Source organism: Dendropsophus ebraccatus, chromosome 7 (genome assembly GCF_027789765.1).
Source record: "Dendropsophus ebraccatus isolate aDenEbr1 chromosome 7, aDenEbr1.pat, whole genome shotgun sequence".
NCBI lineage: Eukaryota > Metazoa > Chordata > Amphibia > Anura > Hylidae > Dendropsophus > Dendropsophus ebraccatus.
This window is the reverse complement of record NC_091460.1, coordinates 4180021-4195469: the sequence shown is the minus strand read 5'-3', so window position 1 is coordinate 4195469 and position 15449 is coordinate 4180021. Positions and strand designations below refer to the sequence as shown.

The 15449-nt window shown below is 47.6% G+C and overlaps 1 protein-coding gene across 2 annotated transcripts; it reads right to left on the bottom strand.

Annotated features, from left to right (window-relative positions):
- Positions 1–638: 638 nt before the first annotated feature.
- LOC138797218 (matrix metalloproteinase-21-like) lies at positions 639–15032 on the bottom strand. 2 transcript variants are annotated; one of them, XM_069977054.1, is made up of 9 exons: positions 14965–15032; positions 12531–12565; positions 11862–12077; positions 9741–10497; positions 7223–7362; positions 6685–6826; positions 2395–2646; positions 2070–2242; positions 639–1957 (listed from the first exon to the last, which is right to left on the bottom strand). In XM_069977054.1, exons 3-9 carry the CDS (start codon positions 12003–12005, stop codon positions 1655–1657), a joined length of 1911 nt encoding a protein of 636 aa, XP_069833155.1. In that variant the 5' UTR covers positions 12006–12077; positions 12531–12565; positions 14965–15032; the 3' UTR covers positions 639–1654. The 2 variants fall into 2 exon arrangements, with proteins under 2 accessions (XP_069833155.1, XP_069833156.1); XM_069977055.1 differs by lacking the exons at positions 12531–12565; positions 14965–15032 and adding an exon at positions 12319–12401.
- Between the last annotated feature and the right edge of the window lie 417 nt (positions 15033–15449).

Here is a 15449-nt window from a genome sequence, read left to right as displayed (position 1 = left end):
TAAGCCCTCTTCCCTCCATGTATAAGTGATGGACCCACTAAGCCCTCTTCTCTCCAGTGTATGAATGATGGACCTACTAAGCCTTCTGCTCTCCAGTGTATGAGTGATGGACCCACTAAGCCCTCTTCTCTCCAGTGTATGAGTGATGGACCCACTAAGCCCTCTTCCCTCCATGTATAAGTGATGGACCCACTAAGCCCTCTTCTCTGCAGTGTATGAGTGATGGACCTACTAAGCCCTCTTCTCTCCAGTGTATGAGTGATGGACCCACTAAGCCCTCTTCCCTCCATGTATAAGTGATGGACCCACTAAGCCCTCTTCTCTCCAGTGTATGAGTGATGGACCTACTAAGTCCTATTCCCTCCAGTGTATAAGTGATGGACCCACTAAGCCCTCTTCCCTCCATGTATAAGTGATGGACCTACTAAGCCCTCTTCTCTCCAGTGTATGAGTGATGGACCCACTAACCCCTCTTCCCTCCATGTATAAGTGATGGACCCACTAAGCCCTCTTCCCTCCATGTATAAGTGATGGACCCACTAAGCCCTCTTCTCTCCAGTGTATGTGTGATGGACCCACTAACCCCTCTTCCCTCCAGTGTATAAGCGATGGACCCACTAAGCCTTCTTCCCTCCACTGTATAAGTGATGGACCCACTAAGCCTTCTTCCCTCCAGTGTATAAGCGATGGACCCACTAAGCCTTCTTCTCTCCAGTGTATAAGTGATTGACCCACTAAGCCCTCTTCTCTCCAGTGTATAAGTGATGGACCCACTAAGCCCTCTTCTCTCCTGTGTATGAGCGATGGACCCACTAAGCCTTCTTCTCTCCAGTGTATAAGTGATGGACCCACTAAGCCCTCTTCCCTCCATTGTATAAGTGATTGACCCACTAAGCCTTCTTCCCTCCATTGTATGAGTGATGGACCCACTAAGCCCTCTTCTCTCCAGTGTATAAGTGATTGACCCACTAAGCCTTCTTCCCTCCATTGTATGAGTGATGGACCCACTAAGCCTTCTTCCCTCCATGTATAAGTGATGGACCCACTAAGCCTTCTTCCCTCCATTGTATGAGTGATGGACCCACTAAGCCCTCTTCCCTCCATGTATAAGTGATGGACACACTAAGCCTTCTTCTCTCCAGTGTATAAGTGATGGACTCACTAAGCCATCTTCTCTCCAGTGTATGAGTGATGGACCAACTAAGCCCTCTTCTCCAGTGTATGAGTGATGGACCCACTAAGCCCTCTTCTCTCCAGTGTATGAGTGATGGACCCACTAAGCCCTCTTCTCTCCAGTGTATGAGTGATGGACCTACCAAGCCCTCTTCTCTCCAGTGTATAAGTGATGGACCCACTAAGCCCTCTTCTCTCCAGTGTATAAGTGATGGACCCACTAAGCCCTCTTCTCTCCAGTGTATGAATGATGGACCCACTAAGCCCTCTTCCCTCCATGTATAAGTGATGGACCCACTAAGCCCTCTTCTCTCCAGTGTATGAATGATGGACCCACTAACCCCTCTTCCCTCCATGTATAAGTGATGGACCCACTTAGCCCCTTGTCCTCTTTATATGATTAAAATATCCACCAAGTCAATGAATGGTTGTAGTGCCAGATCTTGTGCCGGTTGTGGTCCAGTGTATCCTTTGTGGAGGTTCATCTTCGGGATGCACTCAGCATTGATGGATGAACATCGCAGATATCAAACCACAGGTCATTGATAGGGACACGAGGGAGGAGGACATAAGGGGGCGCACTGTACTGCGGATCTCTGTCCCCCACCATCCTCCAGACATACTCATCCTTGATGAAGAATATACTCTTATGAGCGAAGGAGAAGTAGACGGCGTCCAAGTCACTCTGAGGATGATCTCCATCAACGTGTGTTGGGAACACATCAGTAATGGCTCTAGGGTACCCGGGAACCACTGTGTGGTTATCCACACTGAAGGCCGTAACCTGAGGATGACACATTCACAAAGTGTGAGCCACCCGAGGAGTCTGGGAACACATTAGTAATACTGGTGGAACCCAACTGGGTCTCTACCATATGGGTTAGTCAATGACTTACGTTCCTCCCTCTGAAGAAGTAGACATTCCTCTCCTTGCGGTCATAGAAGGCAGTGTCGATGGGTCCCCTGATGCCTGGGAAGCCTTCAGAGATGAGGCGAGGATAGACGTGGCCCTCCGGGTCCTGTACGTAGGCCCTATCATTCTCATTGTCATAGCGCCAGTACTGGGTCCCTGGAATAGGACAATGAATTCTTATAGAGGAGGTTCTCCACCTCCCCCTAATACTCCAGGGTCCCCACCCCCCATCTAGCGTCACCCCCTACATACACATCCACATCCTTAACTAGGCTCCAGAGCTGCACTCACTATTCTGCTCCTCCTACCTTTAAAGAACAGGGTGAGATCCTTGTCCCGTGTCCAGATGTGCAGGAAGGCGTCAATGTCGGAGTCTGGGATCCCCCTCCAGCCGTTGGACAATACCCGGGGGTCTCGATATCGAGTGCGTTTACTGCGGTTTTCATACATCCAATACCAGCTCTTCCGGAAGAAATACGTCTGGAAAACCCGGTTACCGGGCGAGCTGCGATCCTGGTGAACCCAGTCAAAGACCGTACTGAAGCTTCCAGAACATCGCCCTGTCCAACGGAAGAACAGGGGCAGGACCCCCCAGAACACGTCAGCACCCCATCATACACACTTACAGAAACATGGGGAGCCTCTACTATGGGGTATATACTGTAAGAGCGGTCACACTATGGTATATACTGTAAGAGTGGTCACACTATGGGGTATATACTGTAAGAGCGGTCACACTATGGTGTATATACTGTACGAGCGGTCACACTATGGGGTATATACTGTAAGAGCGGTCACACTATGGTATATACTGTAAGAGTGGTCACACTATGGGGTATATACTGTAAGAGCGGTCACACTATGGGGTATATACTGTAAGAGCGGTCACACTATGGTGTATATACTGTACGAGCGGTCACACTATGGTGTATATACTGTACGAGCGGTCACACTATGGGGTATATACTGTAAGAGCGGTCACACTATGGTATATACTGTAAGAGTGGTCACACTATGGTGTATATACTGTACGAGCGGTCACACTATGGTGTATATACTGTACGAGCGGTCACACTATGGGGTATATACTGTAAGAGCGGTCACACTATGGTATATACTGTAAGAGTGGTCACACTATGGGGTATATACTGTACGAGCGGTCACACTATGGTGTATATACTGTACGAGCGGTCACACTATGGGGTATATACTGTAAGAGCGGTCACACTATGGGGTATATACTGTAAGAGCGGTCACACTATGGTATATACTGTAAGAGCGGTCACACTATGGTGTATATACTGTAAGAGCGGTCACACTATGGTGTATATACTGTAAGAGCGGTCACACTATGGGGTATATACTGTAGGAGCGGTCACACTATGGTGTATATACTGTAAGAGCGGTCCCACTATGGTGTATATACTGTAAGAGCGGTCACACTATGGGGTATATACTGTAAGAGCGGTCACACTATGGGGTATATACTGTAAGAGCGGTCACACTATGGGGTATATACTGTAAGAGCGGTCACACTATGGTGTATATACTGTAAGAGCGGTCACACTATGGTGTATATACTGTAAGAGCGGTCACACTATGGGGTATATACTGTAAGAGCGGTCACACTATGGTGTATATACTGTAAGAGCGGTCACACTATGGTGTATATATATATATATACTGTAAGAGCGGTCACACTATGGGGTATATACTGTAAGAGCGGTCACACTATGGGGTATATACTGTAAGAGCGGTCACACTATGGTGTATATACTGTAAGAGCGGTCACACTATGGTGTATATATATATATATACTGTAAGAGCGGTCACACTATGGGGTATATACTGTAAGAGTGGTCACACTATGGTGTATATACTGTAAGAGCGGTCACACTATGGGGTGTATACTGTAAGAGCGGTCACACTATGGGGTATATACTGTAAGAGCGGTCACACTATGGTGTATATACTGTAAGAGCGGTCACACTATGGGGTATATACTGTAAGAGCGGTCACACTACGGTGTATATACTGTAAGAGCGGTCACACTATAGAGTATATACTGTAAGAGCGGTCACACTATGGGGTGTATATACTGTAAGAGCGGTCACACTATGGGTGTATATACTGTAAGAGCGGTCACACTATGGTGTATATACTGTAAGAGCGGTCACACTATGGTGTATATACTGTAAGAGCGGTCACACTATGGTGTATATACTGTAAGAGCGGTCACACTATGGGGTATATACTGTAAGAGCGGTCATACTATGGGGTATATACTGTAAGAGCGGTCACACTATGGGGTGTATACTGTAAGAGCGGTCACACTATGGTGTATATACTGTAAGAGCGGTCACACTATGGTGTATATACTGTAAGAGCGGTCACACTATGGGGTGTATACTGCAAGAGCGGTCACACTATGGTGTATATACTGTAAGAGCGGTCACACTATGGAGTATATACTGTAAGAGCGGTCACACTATGGTGTATATACTGTAAGAGCGGTCACACTATGGGGTATATACTGTAAGAATGGTCACACTATGGTGTATATACTGTAAGAGCGGTCACACTATGGTGTATATACTGTAAGAGCGGTCACACTATGGTGTATATACTGTAAGAGCGGTCACACTATGGTGTATATACTGTAAGAGCGGTCACACTATGGTGTATATACTGTAAGAGCGGTCACACTATGGTGTATATACTGTAAGAGCGGTCACACTATGGGGTATATACTGTAAGAGCGGTCACACTATGGGGTATATACTGTAAGAGCGGTCACACTATGGTGTATATACTGTAAGAGCGGTCACACTATGGTGTATATACTGTAAGAGCGGTCACACTATGGGGTATATACACTGTAAGAGCGGTCACACTATGGGGTATATACTGTAAGAGCGGTCACACTATGGAGTATATACTGTAAGAGCGGTCACACTATGGGGTATATACTGTAAGAGCGGTCACACTATGGGGTATATACTGTAAGAGCGGTCACACTATGGAGTATATACTGTAAGAGCGGTCACACTATGGGGTGTATATACTGTAAGAGCGGTCACACTATGGTGTATATACTGTAAGAGCGGTCACACTATGGTGTATATACTGTAAGAGCGGTCACACTATGGGGTGTATATACTGTAAGAGCGGTCACACTATGGTGTATATACTGTAAGAGCGGTCACACTATGGGGTATATACTGTAAGAGCGGTCACACTATGGTGTATATACTGTAAGAGCGGTCACACTATGGTGTATATACTGTACGAGCGGTCACACTATGGTGTATATACTGTAAGAGCGGTCACACTATGGTGTATATACTGTAAGAACGGTCACACTATGGGGTATATATTGTAAGAGCGGTCACACTATGGGGTATATACTGTAAGAGCGGTCACACTATGGTGTATATACTGTAAGAGCGGTCACACTATGGTGTATATACTGTAAGAGCGGTCACACTATGGGGTATATACTGTAAGAGCGGTCACACTATGGTGTATATACTGTAAGAGCGGTCACACTATGGGGTGTATATACTGTAAGAGCGGTCACACTATGGGGTATATACTGTAAGAGCGGTCACACTATGGTGTATATACTGTAAGAGCGGTCACACTATGGGGTATATACTGTAAGAGCGGTCACACTATGGGGTATATACTGTAAGAGCGGTCACACTATGGTGTATATACTGTAAGAGCGGTCACACTATGGTGTATATACTGTAAGAGAGGTCACACTATGGGGTATATACTGTAAGAGCGGTCACACTATGGTGTATATACTGTAAGAGCGGTCACACTATGGGGTATATACTGTAAGAGCGGTCACACTATGGGGTGTATACTGTAAGAGCGGTCACACTATGGTGTATATATACTGTAAGAGCGGTCACACTATGGGGTATATACTGTAAGAGCGGTCACACTATGGTGTATATACTGTAAGAGCGGTCACACTATGGGGTATATACTGTAAGAGCGGTCACACTATGGGGTGTATATACTGTAAGAGCGGTCACACTATGGGGTATATACTGTAAGAGTGGTCACACTATGGGGTATATACTGTAAGAGCGGTCACACTATGGTGTATATACTGTAAGAGCCGTCACACTATGGTGTATATACTGTAAGAGCGGTCACACTATGGTGTATATACTGTAAGAGCGGTCACACTATGGGGTATATACTGTAAGAGCGGTCACACTATGGGGTATATACTGTAAGAGCGGTCACACTATGGTGTATATACTGTAAGAGCGGTCACACTATGGGGTGTATATACTGTAAGAGCGGTCACACTATGGGGTATATACTGTAAGAACGGTCACACTATGGTGTATATACTGTAAGAGCGGTCACACTATGGGGTATATACTGTAAGAGCGGTCACACTATGGTGTATATACTGTAAGAGCGGTCACACTATGGGGTATATACTGTAAGAGCGGTCACACTATGGGGTATATACTGTAAGAGCGGTCACACTACGGGGTATATACTGTAAGAGCGGTCACACTATGGGGTATATACTGTAAGACTGGTTGACACCCTGCGGACAGACCCACCATATATTCTCTGGATCGCCCTCCGATCTGTTCCATCCAGCTCCATCCTACTGTTGGCCGGGATGTAGTTTGGCTGCATAACTGAGGTTATTCTATTCATATGACTGAGGCCAAGGACGTGTCCAATCTCATGTACAGCAACCTGTAGGGGGAGACATGACACCTGAGAGCAGAAGACGTCCTATAATACCTATAATCAGGTAGTACTCCTCTAACCTCATGGGTGGTGCACATTATAGGTAGTTCACATGCCCCTCCCCCTTATAGGTAGGTTATATACTCCTCTCTATAGGTAGGTCACATGCTCCTCCCGTTCATAAGTAGGTCACATGTTCCTCCCGCTTATAGGTAGGTCACATGCTCCTGCTCTCTATAGGTAGGTCACATGTTCCTCCCGCTTATAGGTAGGTCACATGCTCCTGCTCTCTATAGGTAGGTCACATGCTCCTCCTCTCTATAGGTAGGTCACATGCTCCTCCTCTCTATAGGTAGGTCACATGCTCCTCCTCCTTATAGATAGGTCACATGCTTCTCTCACCTTCAGTAGACTGATCCCCTGATCACTATTTGGAGGCACAAAATGTTCATCATCATCAAAATGGATGTCTCCAAGCCGCCAGGCATGAGCGAACTCCCTTCCCATCCCATCGAAGAGCTGAGAGCAGCCCAAGTGCCGACCTGGAACACAAGAACAAAAGAATTACTGAAATCCAAGAACCCCGACCTGCATCAGGATGGAAGACCTCACGGGGTCTCCCATCTTCTCAGAGCACTGGTTTCCTGACATTGGGGGCGCTGTGTGACCACAGAGAGGGGACCCTGAGGAGTATTGATGGAAATTCGGAAATTCGGGTTTGACGGGTTTGGACAAACTTGAAAGAAAGAAGTTTCAGGACCCGGATTTGAACCCAATGGGAACCCTGAATCTTGAGATCAATAGGGACCTGAATTTTAAAGGGCTGCAAAAAGGGGGTAACAACAGGGATGGGGTACTTAAAGTTGATACATATATAGATGGGGCCATTTTTACAGGTTATCTGAAACTATGGGGGACATTTATCAAGAATGCCCCACAGGCGTATGCAGATTCGCCCCTTTCCGTGGTGTACCTCAGCCATATCCCCCGCTTGCCTGATGGGTGGGCAGGGGGCGGGGCTGCAAGGCAGGGAAGAGGTGCGGACGCCTACAGCGCCTCATTTATCAAGGTTTATGCCTGGAAGCTGCTGTAAATTTTTATGCAATTCCTGCGCCAGGTCCACTGGGTTCATGAAGAGGCATGTGCCTCTTAGTGAATCCGGCGGGGTAATTGGGGGCAGGGCCTTATTTAAGACCAGCATACTAGTACACTGGTCTTAATAAATGTCCCCCAAAGGGTTCATAATCGTGCCAAATCCACCGCGCCCAGGGATTGAGCTCACCAAAGCCGGCTCAGAGGAGCTCCCTGGCATTTCATCTCTGCTAGCAAAGTGCTGACGACAAGACACTGGTGCTCTACTGGTAACTACTGGGTAGGGTTAGGTAACTACTGGGTTAGGGATAGGTAACTACTGGGGTAGGGATTGGCTACAACTGGGGTAAGGATAGGTAACCACTGGGGTAGGGATAGGTAACTACTGGGGTAAGGATAGGTAACTACTGTGGTAGGCATAGGTAACTACTGTGGTAGGCATAGGTAACTACTGTGGTAGGCATAGGTAACTACTAGGGTAGGCATTGGTAACTACTGGGTTAGGGATAGGTAACTACTGGGGTAGGGATAGGTAACTACTGGGTTAGGGATAGGTAACTACTGTGGTAGGGATTGGCTACAACTGGGGTAAGGATAGGTAACTACTGTGGTAGGCATTGGTAACTACTGTGGTAGGGATAGGTAACCACTGGGGTAGGGATAGGTAACTACTGGGGTAAGGATAGGTAACTACTGTGGTAGGCATAGGTAACTACTGTGGTAGGCATAGGTAACTACTAGGGTAGGCATTGGTAACTACTGGGTTAGGGATAGGTAACTACTGGGGTAGGGATAGGTAACTACTGGGATAAGGATAAGTAACTACTGTGGTAGGCATAGGTAACTACTGTGGTAGGCATTGGTAACTACTGTGGTAGGCATTGGTAACTACTGTGGTAGGGATAGGTAACTACTGTGGTAGGCATAGGTAACTACTGTGGTAGGCATAGGTAACTACTGGGGTAGGCATTGGTAACTACTGGGGTAGGGATAAGTAATAACCGGGGTATTGTTAGGTAACAACTGGTGATCTGTGAAAATATGTTTAAGGGATAAAAAAAAAAATGTAGGGAATGAGGAATTTCTAACCACATCAGCGATATGCTGCCCCATCATCATTACGCCCACGTCCTGGCCCCTTACCACTAGTCTTTTATATAATACTTGTATATAATAGCCACGCACTGAGGCACAGTAGTTACTGGCTAACTCACAGGTGTACCGGCCCACCTCCCCATCCTAAGTCTCAGACGATCCTGCCCCCCATTTTCTTTCTCATAGATGTTCAGGCCCCCCCATCTCATGAGCACAGAATACTGCATTACTTTGTACCTGAAAAGGGGCAGATAGTTTAACTGGCTCAAGACTTGTATCTATTAGCCACATGCTGACGGCCTAACTACAACAAGCCTTTTGTTTGGCTATTTGCCCCAAGATTTGACTATAGTGACCACACACTGAATGGCCGCTGCTATTATACAGGGGGGTCACATGTCCCACCTGTCCAATCACAGCCAGACAACTCTGCACTAGTAAGTTTTGCCGATTGGCTGCTTAGCTGTCAGTTCAGCAGCCTTTCAACTAACTTTATTGTCCGAATCATGAACCTGATCATGGACAGTGTCGGCAATGATCATGATCAATACGTGGGTTCAGGCACAGACCCAAATTTTGCGATCTGGGTCATCACTACTGAGGAGACCTCTAAAACCAGAATTACTGACAACTGCCCCAAATCTTTGTGCTGACCCTGGTGCCACAGTCAGGTGGTCCCTCAATATCCCAGGACCCTGGACAACCACAAACAAGGTAAAGTTGTGATACTCACGGGTACCAAAACCCAGTTTGATGTCGATGAGGTGCGCGGGGGAAGTCAGATCCTCTTCAAAGTTGAGGGGGACGACTTCACTCCAGATGCGGAAGGCCCTCATGAGTATAGACCTCTGTTGGTCAATGGTAAGCCACACACTGTAGCCCTCCCCCAGCAGCCTCCATTTTATCTTAACCTTGGAAAAGGCCCCATTCTTAGTTCCCAGCCTTAGGAGGTCACTTCGTTTCTTCCTGACATGACGTCCCAGCTCCTGGTTGTCCTCTGTTTCTGGTTGGACTCTCTTTCCCCCTCCCCTAAGTTCTCTCCGCATCCTCTCACTGGCGGCCATTATGGGGGGTGCAGTACCTTGTGAAGAATCAACATATTGGCCCCTCTCTGCAATTGAGGTGTCCCTCTCCGTTGGGTTAACATCCTCGGTCTTCTCCACTACTGGGACCTTCCGATCAGGGACTCCACAGCGTGGAGCATTCATGGCCTCCCGCGTGGCCTCATCCAGTTCTCCAGTCACTTTCAATCTGTTGGCCTCTTGAAATCTTTTCAGGGCTCCGATAAATCTTGGATTTAAGGTTGGCTCTGGATGCTCAGGGAGCTCTAGATGGGTGGAAGATGGAGGCCGCCCGTCGCTCAGGAAGCTGGAGACGTCCACTGGGGACGGAGGCTTTTCCTCCTCCTCTGATGATAATGATGAAACTCCTCGGAATGGTAAAGAGTCCCAGCGGACCGGTTCCATCCAGCCGTACTTCAAGAGAAAAGCCTCCAGAAAGAGGAGAGGGCAAATAGTCAGGACAATGGGCAACCACACTTTATCATCTCCACCTACCCAACACGCCATCACCTACACCTACACCACCCTCCATCGCCTCCAGCAAACCACCCTACATCACCTCCACCTATACCACACTCCAATACCTAAACCATCCTCTTTCACCTACATCACCCCATCACTTACACCTGCACCACACAGCATTACCTCCACCTAAATCACCCTCCATCACCTCCACCTGCACTACACTTCATCACCTCTAAGTACACCACAGTCCATCACCTCTACCTACACCACCCTCCATCACCTCCACCGACTTTAACCACGTTACCTCCACCTACTCCAACCTCCATCACCTCTACCTACACCACACTCCATCACACCCTTATCTCTTCTAACCACACCACATTCCATCACCCCCATCAACGCCACTCTCCATAACCTCCACTTACACCATCCTCCATCACCTTCACAACACTCCATCACCTCCACCTACATAACACTCCATCACCTCTACCTACACCAACTTTAACCACGTAACCTCCACCTACTCCAACCTCCATCACCTCTACCTACACCACACTCCATCACCTACAAGACCTTCTATCACTACTACCCACACCACGCTCCATTACCTATCCAATACTCCTTCACCACACTCTAGTACCTCCACCTATACTGTCCTCCATCACTTAAATCCCATCACATTCCATTACTTCCACCATTCTCCATCACTTACACAACACTCTAACACCTACATCACACTCCAGTACCTTCCATCACCTCCACCTACTGAAACCTCCATCACCTCTACCTACACCACACTCCATCACCTCCACCACCTCTTCCCACTCCATTTCTTCCACCATCCTTTATCTTCTACACAACACTCCATCACCTCCACCACCTCTTCCCACTCCATTTCTTCCACCATCCTTTATCGTCTACACAACACTCCATCACCTCTACCTACACCACACTCCATCTCCTCCATCCACACTTCTACTTACACCACATTCCATTACATCCATCAACTCCACACTCCATCACTCAACCCCTGCTCTATCACCTTCAAACAGCTGATGTTTCTCCTAGAAGAAGGCACCATTAATGTATGTGTCTTACCCTTCAAGTCCCCCTTCATGTTTGATTTCTTTTAGAAGCTTTAGAAGCTGATTCTAAACCTGGGGTTTCAGTAAGCCACACTGGAAACATCCCCACAAGGGAATTTACCCGGTATCTGTTTTGGGGTACTTGTCCCTCTTCAGCACACAAAGGGGGCCCTAGAGAACTCCTGGAGAACACCCATTCCACACTCCATAACACTTATGTCCACCCTAACCCACACTTGGTACCTGTGCATACGTCTTTGAGAGGATGGACTCAGCCTTGTCTCTGGGTTGGCTCTGTATTTTGGAGCCACCTTGTCCATTGTACAGTCTCTCTCCTGTGCTCATATGCATGAAGAGAAGGGCCAGCAGGGCTGGTGCTGACTCCATGTCACAGGTTTACTCGTCTTTTGCTTCTTCTTTCTGTGAGTTTTATCTTCTCAGCGAGCGTCGTTCTGTTCTCTGTGAAACATAAAACGGGCCTTAAAGTACTGGAGAACCGAGACCAGTTACGAGTCACTCATAAATACAACAATGTATCAGAACCCTGGAGGAATCATTGGGCTTAGACCACCTCGCGTATGACCACCTAGTGACAACTCATGTCCACATACAGAAGATCCTGACCTCCGATCTACAATCATAACCAGAGACTCCATTAGTCCACCCTCTGCCCTGTCAGTGACAGCTTCGTTGGACTTACCTGGTGGGAGGAAGGTCCTAGGGAGAACATTGGGAAGACTGGTGCCCAACAAACCAGTGCCCGTTATAACGTCCAGAACCTTTCATAAATGGCTACATTATCTGAAGGTTTCGAGGTCGGTCACCGGTATGATGTACCCAGCAGGATGGCATATGGCTGCCCCCATCACCTTCCCCACCCCGCACACTATCCAATCTTGTTCGGCTTCTCACCTTTTATTCAGTTTCCGTTTCACTTCGAAGCAGATCTGTAAAAACATCAGATGATCTTGTGGTTACACCGTGTGTTCACCCGAAAGTGTGACTAGTCTGCCGTGACCTTCATCATTACCCATCCCCACAGTACTGAGGGCACTGGCCCAGTCTATCATCTGTCTGTCAGCTCATATGCCAACTGTCAGCTGTCTCTGGATGTCTAATCTCTGGTCTCTGAAACTTAATAATGCCTTACCTGTGTGCTGCTGTCTCTGAGTCGTCTCTAACTGCTTTCTGGGGAGTTCCTCAGTTCCAAATTTATTTGAAGTGTCTCTCTTAAGTCCTGAGTAAGGGCAGTCTCTCCCCATAGCTGAGATGTCTCTCTTAGGCCTGGGATCAGGACAGTCTCTCTCCACCATTGGTAAGGTGTCTCTCTTAGGTCAGGGCAGTCTCTTCCCTTTAGGAGTGGTGTCTCCATTAGGTCTTGGGTCAGGGTGGTCTGAGCTCCATAGTTTAGGTGTTTCTCTTAGGTCAAGGCAATATCTCTCCGATAGCTGAGATGTCTAGGTCTTGGTAAGGACAGTCTCAGTCTTTTATATCTGAGGTGTCCCTCTTAGGTCTCTGGTAAGGTCAGTCTATAGTTGTCTTTATCTCTTACTTATAGCTGAGGTGTCTCCCTTAGGTCTTGAGATAGAAAGAGACAGGGGGCGCTTCCTCGTGTAATAAAAGATGACCAGGTAAATGGTAGCAGGGTCTTACAGGGATCCACTCACCTGGATAGGTTGTGCAAAATTTAGGCACAACTCTATATGCAGCATAAAGGGGTGTACTCCGCAGCTGTACTGGGGGACGTCACCACCGACGGTGGGAGAAGCAAATGCAGATGTGTAATCAGCCGATTACAGGACCAAGAGTCGAATCCACACCAGGTATAATAAGCGCAGGAGTATTCAGATTTGCACACAACAGTGCAACCAGGGATCATCCAGAGGTAGATGGCATAGTAAACATATACTCTTTATTGCAACGCGTTTCGGCCCTATATTGTCTAACACGGGCCTTTATCAAGCATACAGAGCAGACACTACATGAGCAATATATAGGCTCATCTTAATGACATCATATTGGGCTTCCGGGTCGGTGACCTCAGGAAGTTCTGAGACAGAGGTAATCAAATATATGTATGCTTGATAAAGGCCCATGTTAGACAATATAGGGCCGAAACGCGTTGCAATAAAGAGTATATGTTTACTATGCCATCTACCTCTGGATGATCCCTGGTTGCACCGCTGTGTGCAAATCTGAATACTCCTGCGCTTATTATACCTGGTGTGGATTCGACTCTTGGTCCTGTAATCGGTTGATTACACATCTGCATTCCCTTAGGTCTTGGGTCAGGGCATTCTCTCCCCCTATGGTTGAGGTGTCACTCCTAGGTTTGGGGTAACGGGAAGTTTCTTCCCCATACTTGAGGTGTCTCTTTAGGTCTTGGGTCACAGCAATCTCTCCCCTATAGTTGAGCAGTTTTTCTTAGGTCTTGGGTCACAGCAGTCTCTCTCCCCTATAGATGAAGTGTCTCTCTTTGGTCTTGGGTCAGAACAGTCTCTGCCCTACATTTGAGGTGTCTCTCTGGTCTCAGGACAGGGCAGTCTCTACCCTATGGTTGAGGTGGCACTCCTAGGTCTGGGGTAACAAGAAGTTTCTCCCCCATACTTGAGGTGTCTCTTTTAGGTCTTGGGTCAGGGCAGTTTCTCCCCTATAGTTGAGGTGTTTTCCTTAGGTCTTGGGTCACAGCAGTCTCCCCTATAGCTGACGTGTCTCTCTTTGGTCTTAGGTCAGGGCAGTCTCTCCCCTATAGTTGATGTGTTTTTCGTAGGTCTTGGGTCACAGCAGTCTCTCTCCCCTATAGTTGAGGTGTCTCTCTGGTCTCGGGTCAGGACAGTCTCTCCCCTATAAATGAAGTGTCTCTTTTTGGTCTCGGGTCAGGACAGTCTCTCCCTTATAGTTGAGGTGTCTCTCTGGTCTCAGGTCAAGACAGTCTCTCCTCTATAGATAAAGTGTCTCTCTTTGGTCTCGGGTCAGGACAGTCTCTCCCTTATAGTTGAGGTGTCTCTCTGGTCTCAGGTCAAGACAGTCTCTCCCCTATAAATGAAGTGTCTCTCTTTGGTCTAGGGTCAGGACAGTCTCTCTCCTATAGTTGAGGTGTCTCTCTGGTCTCAGGTCAGGACAGTCTCTCCCCTATAGTTGAGGTGTCTCTCTGGTCTCGGGTCAGGACAGTCTCTCCCCTATAGATGAAGTGTCTCTCTTTGGTCTAGGGTCAGGACAGTCTCTCCCCTATAGTTGAGGTGTCTCTCTGGTCTCGGGTCAGGACAGTCTCTCCCCTATAGTTGAGGTGTCTCTCTGGTCTCAGGTCAGGACAGTCTCTCCCCTATAGTTGAGGTGTCTCTCTTACCTTTGTCTGCAGTGTCTGTCTTCGCTCCCAGCTCGGAGCTGCGTATGTTCTCTCTTGCAGTATGTCTCGCACATCTGGAGAATGTCTCTTACAGTTTTGCCAGAGAGGGTGGTCTGAAGTATTTATCCAATGAGGCCGGAGAATGTTATCTCACATTAATACTCCATTTCTTGAGTCACCTGACCAGGTGCCCACATGTCTGACCATCCCTGTAAATGGCAATCCTCCATCATACAGTGGTAGTGTAGCAGGAGATAACCTCACCCACGCCGCCCTGATTTACAGCCCTCTACACCTTGCTGATCCTTATTTAGCTCCTCAGGATCTGGAAAACGTCTCCACATGTGGAGTAAATAGAGAGAAGATAGTGAGAGTCATCATCCCACAAGAAAATACTCCCCTCCTGAGAAGGTCTCCAGAGGATTGTGCTCCACCACCGCTGCCCTATGACATCACTGAGGTCTCCAGAGGATTGTGCTCCACCA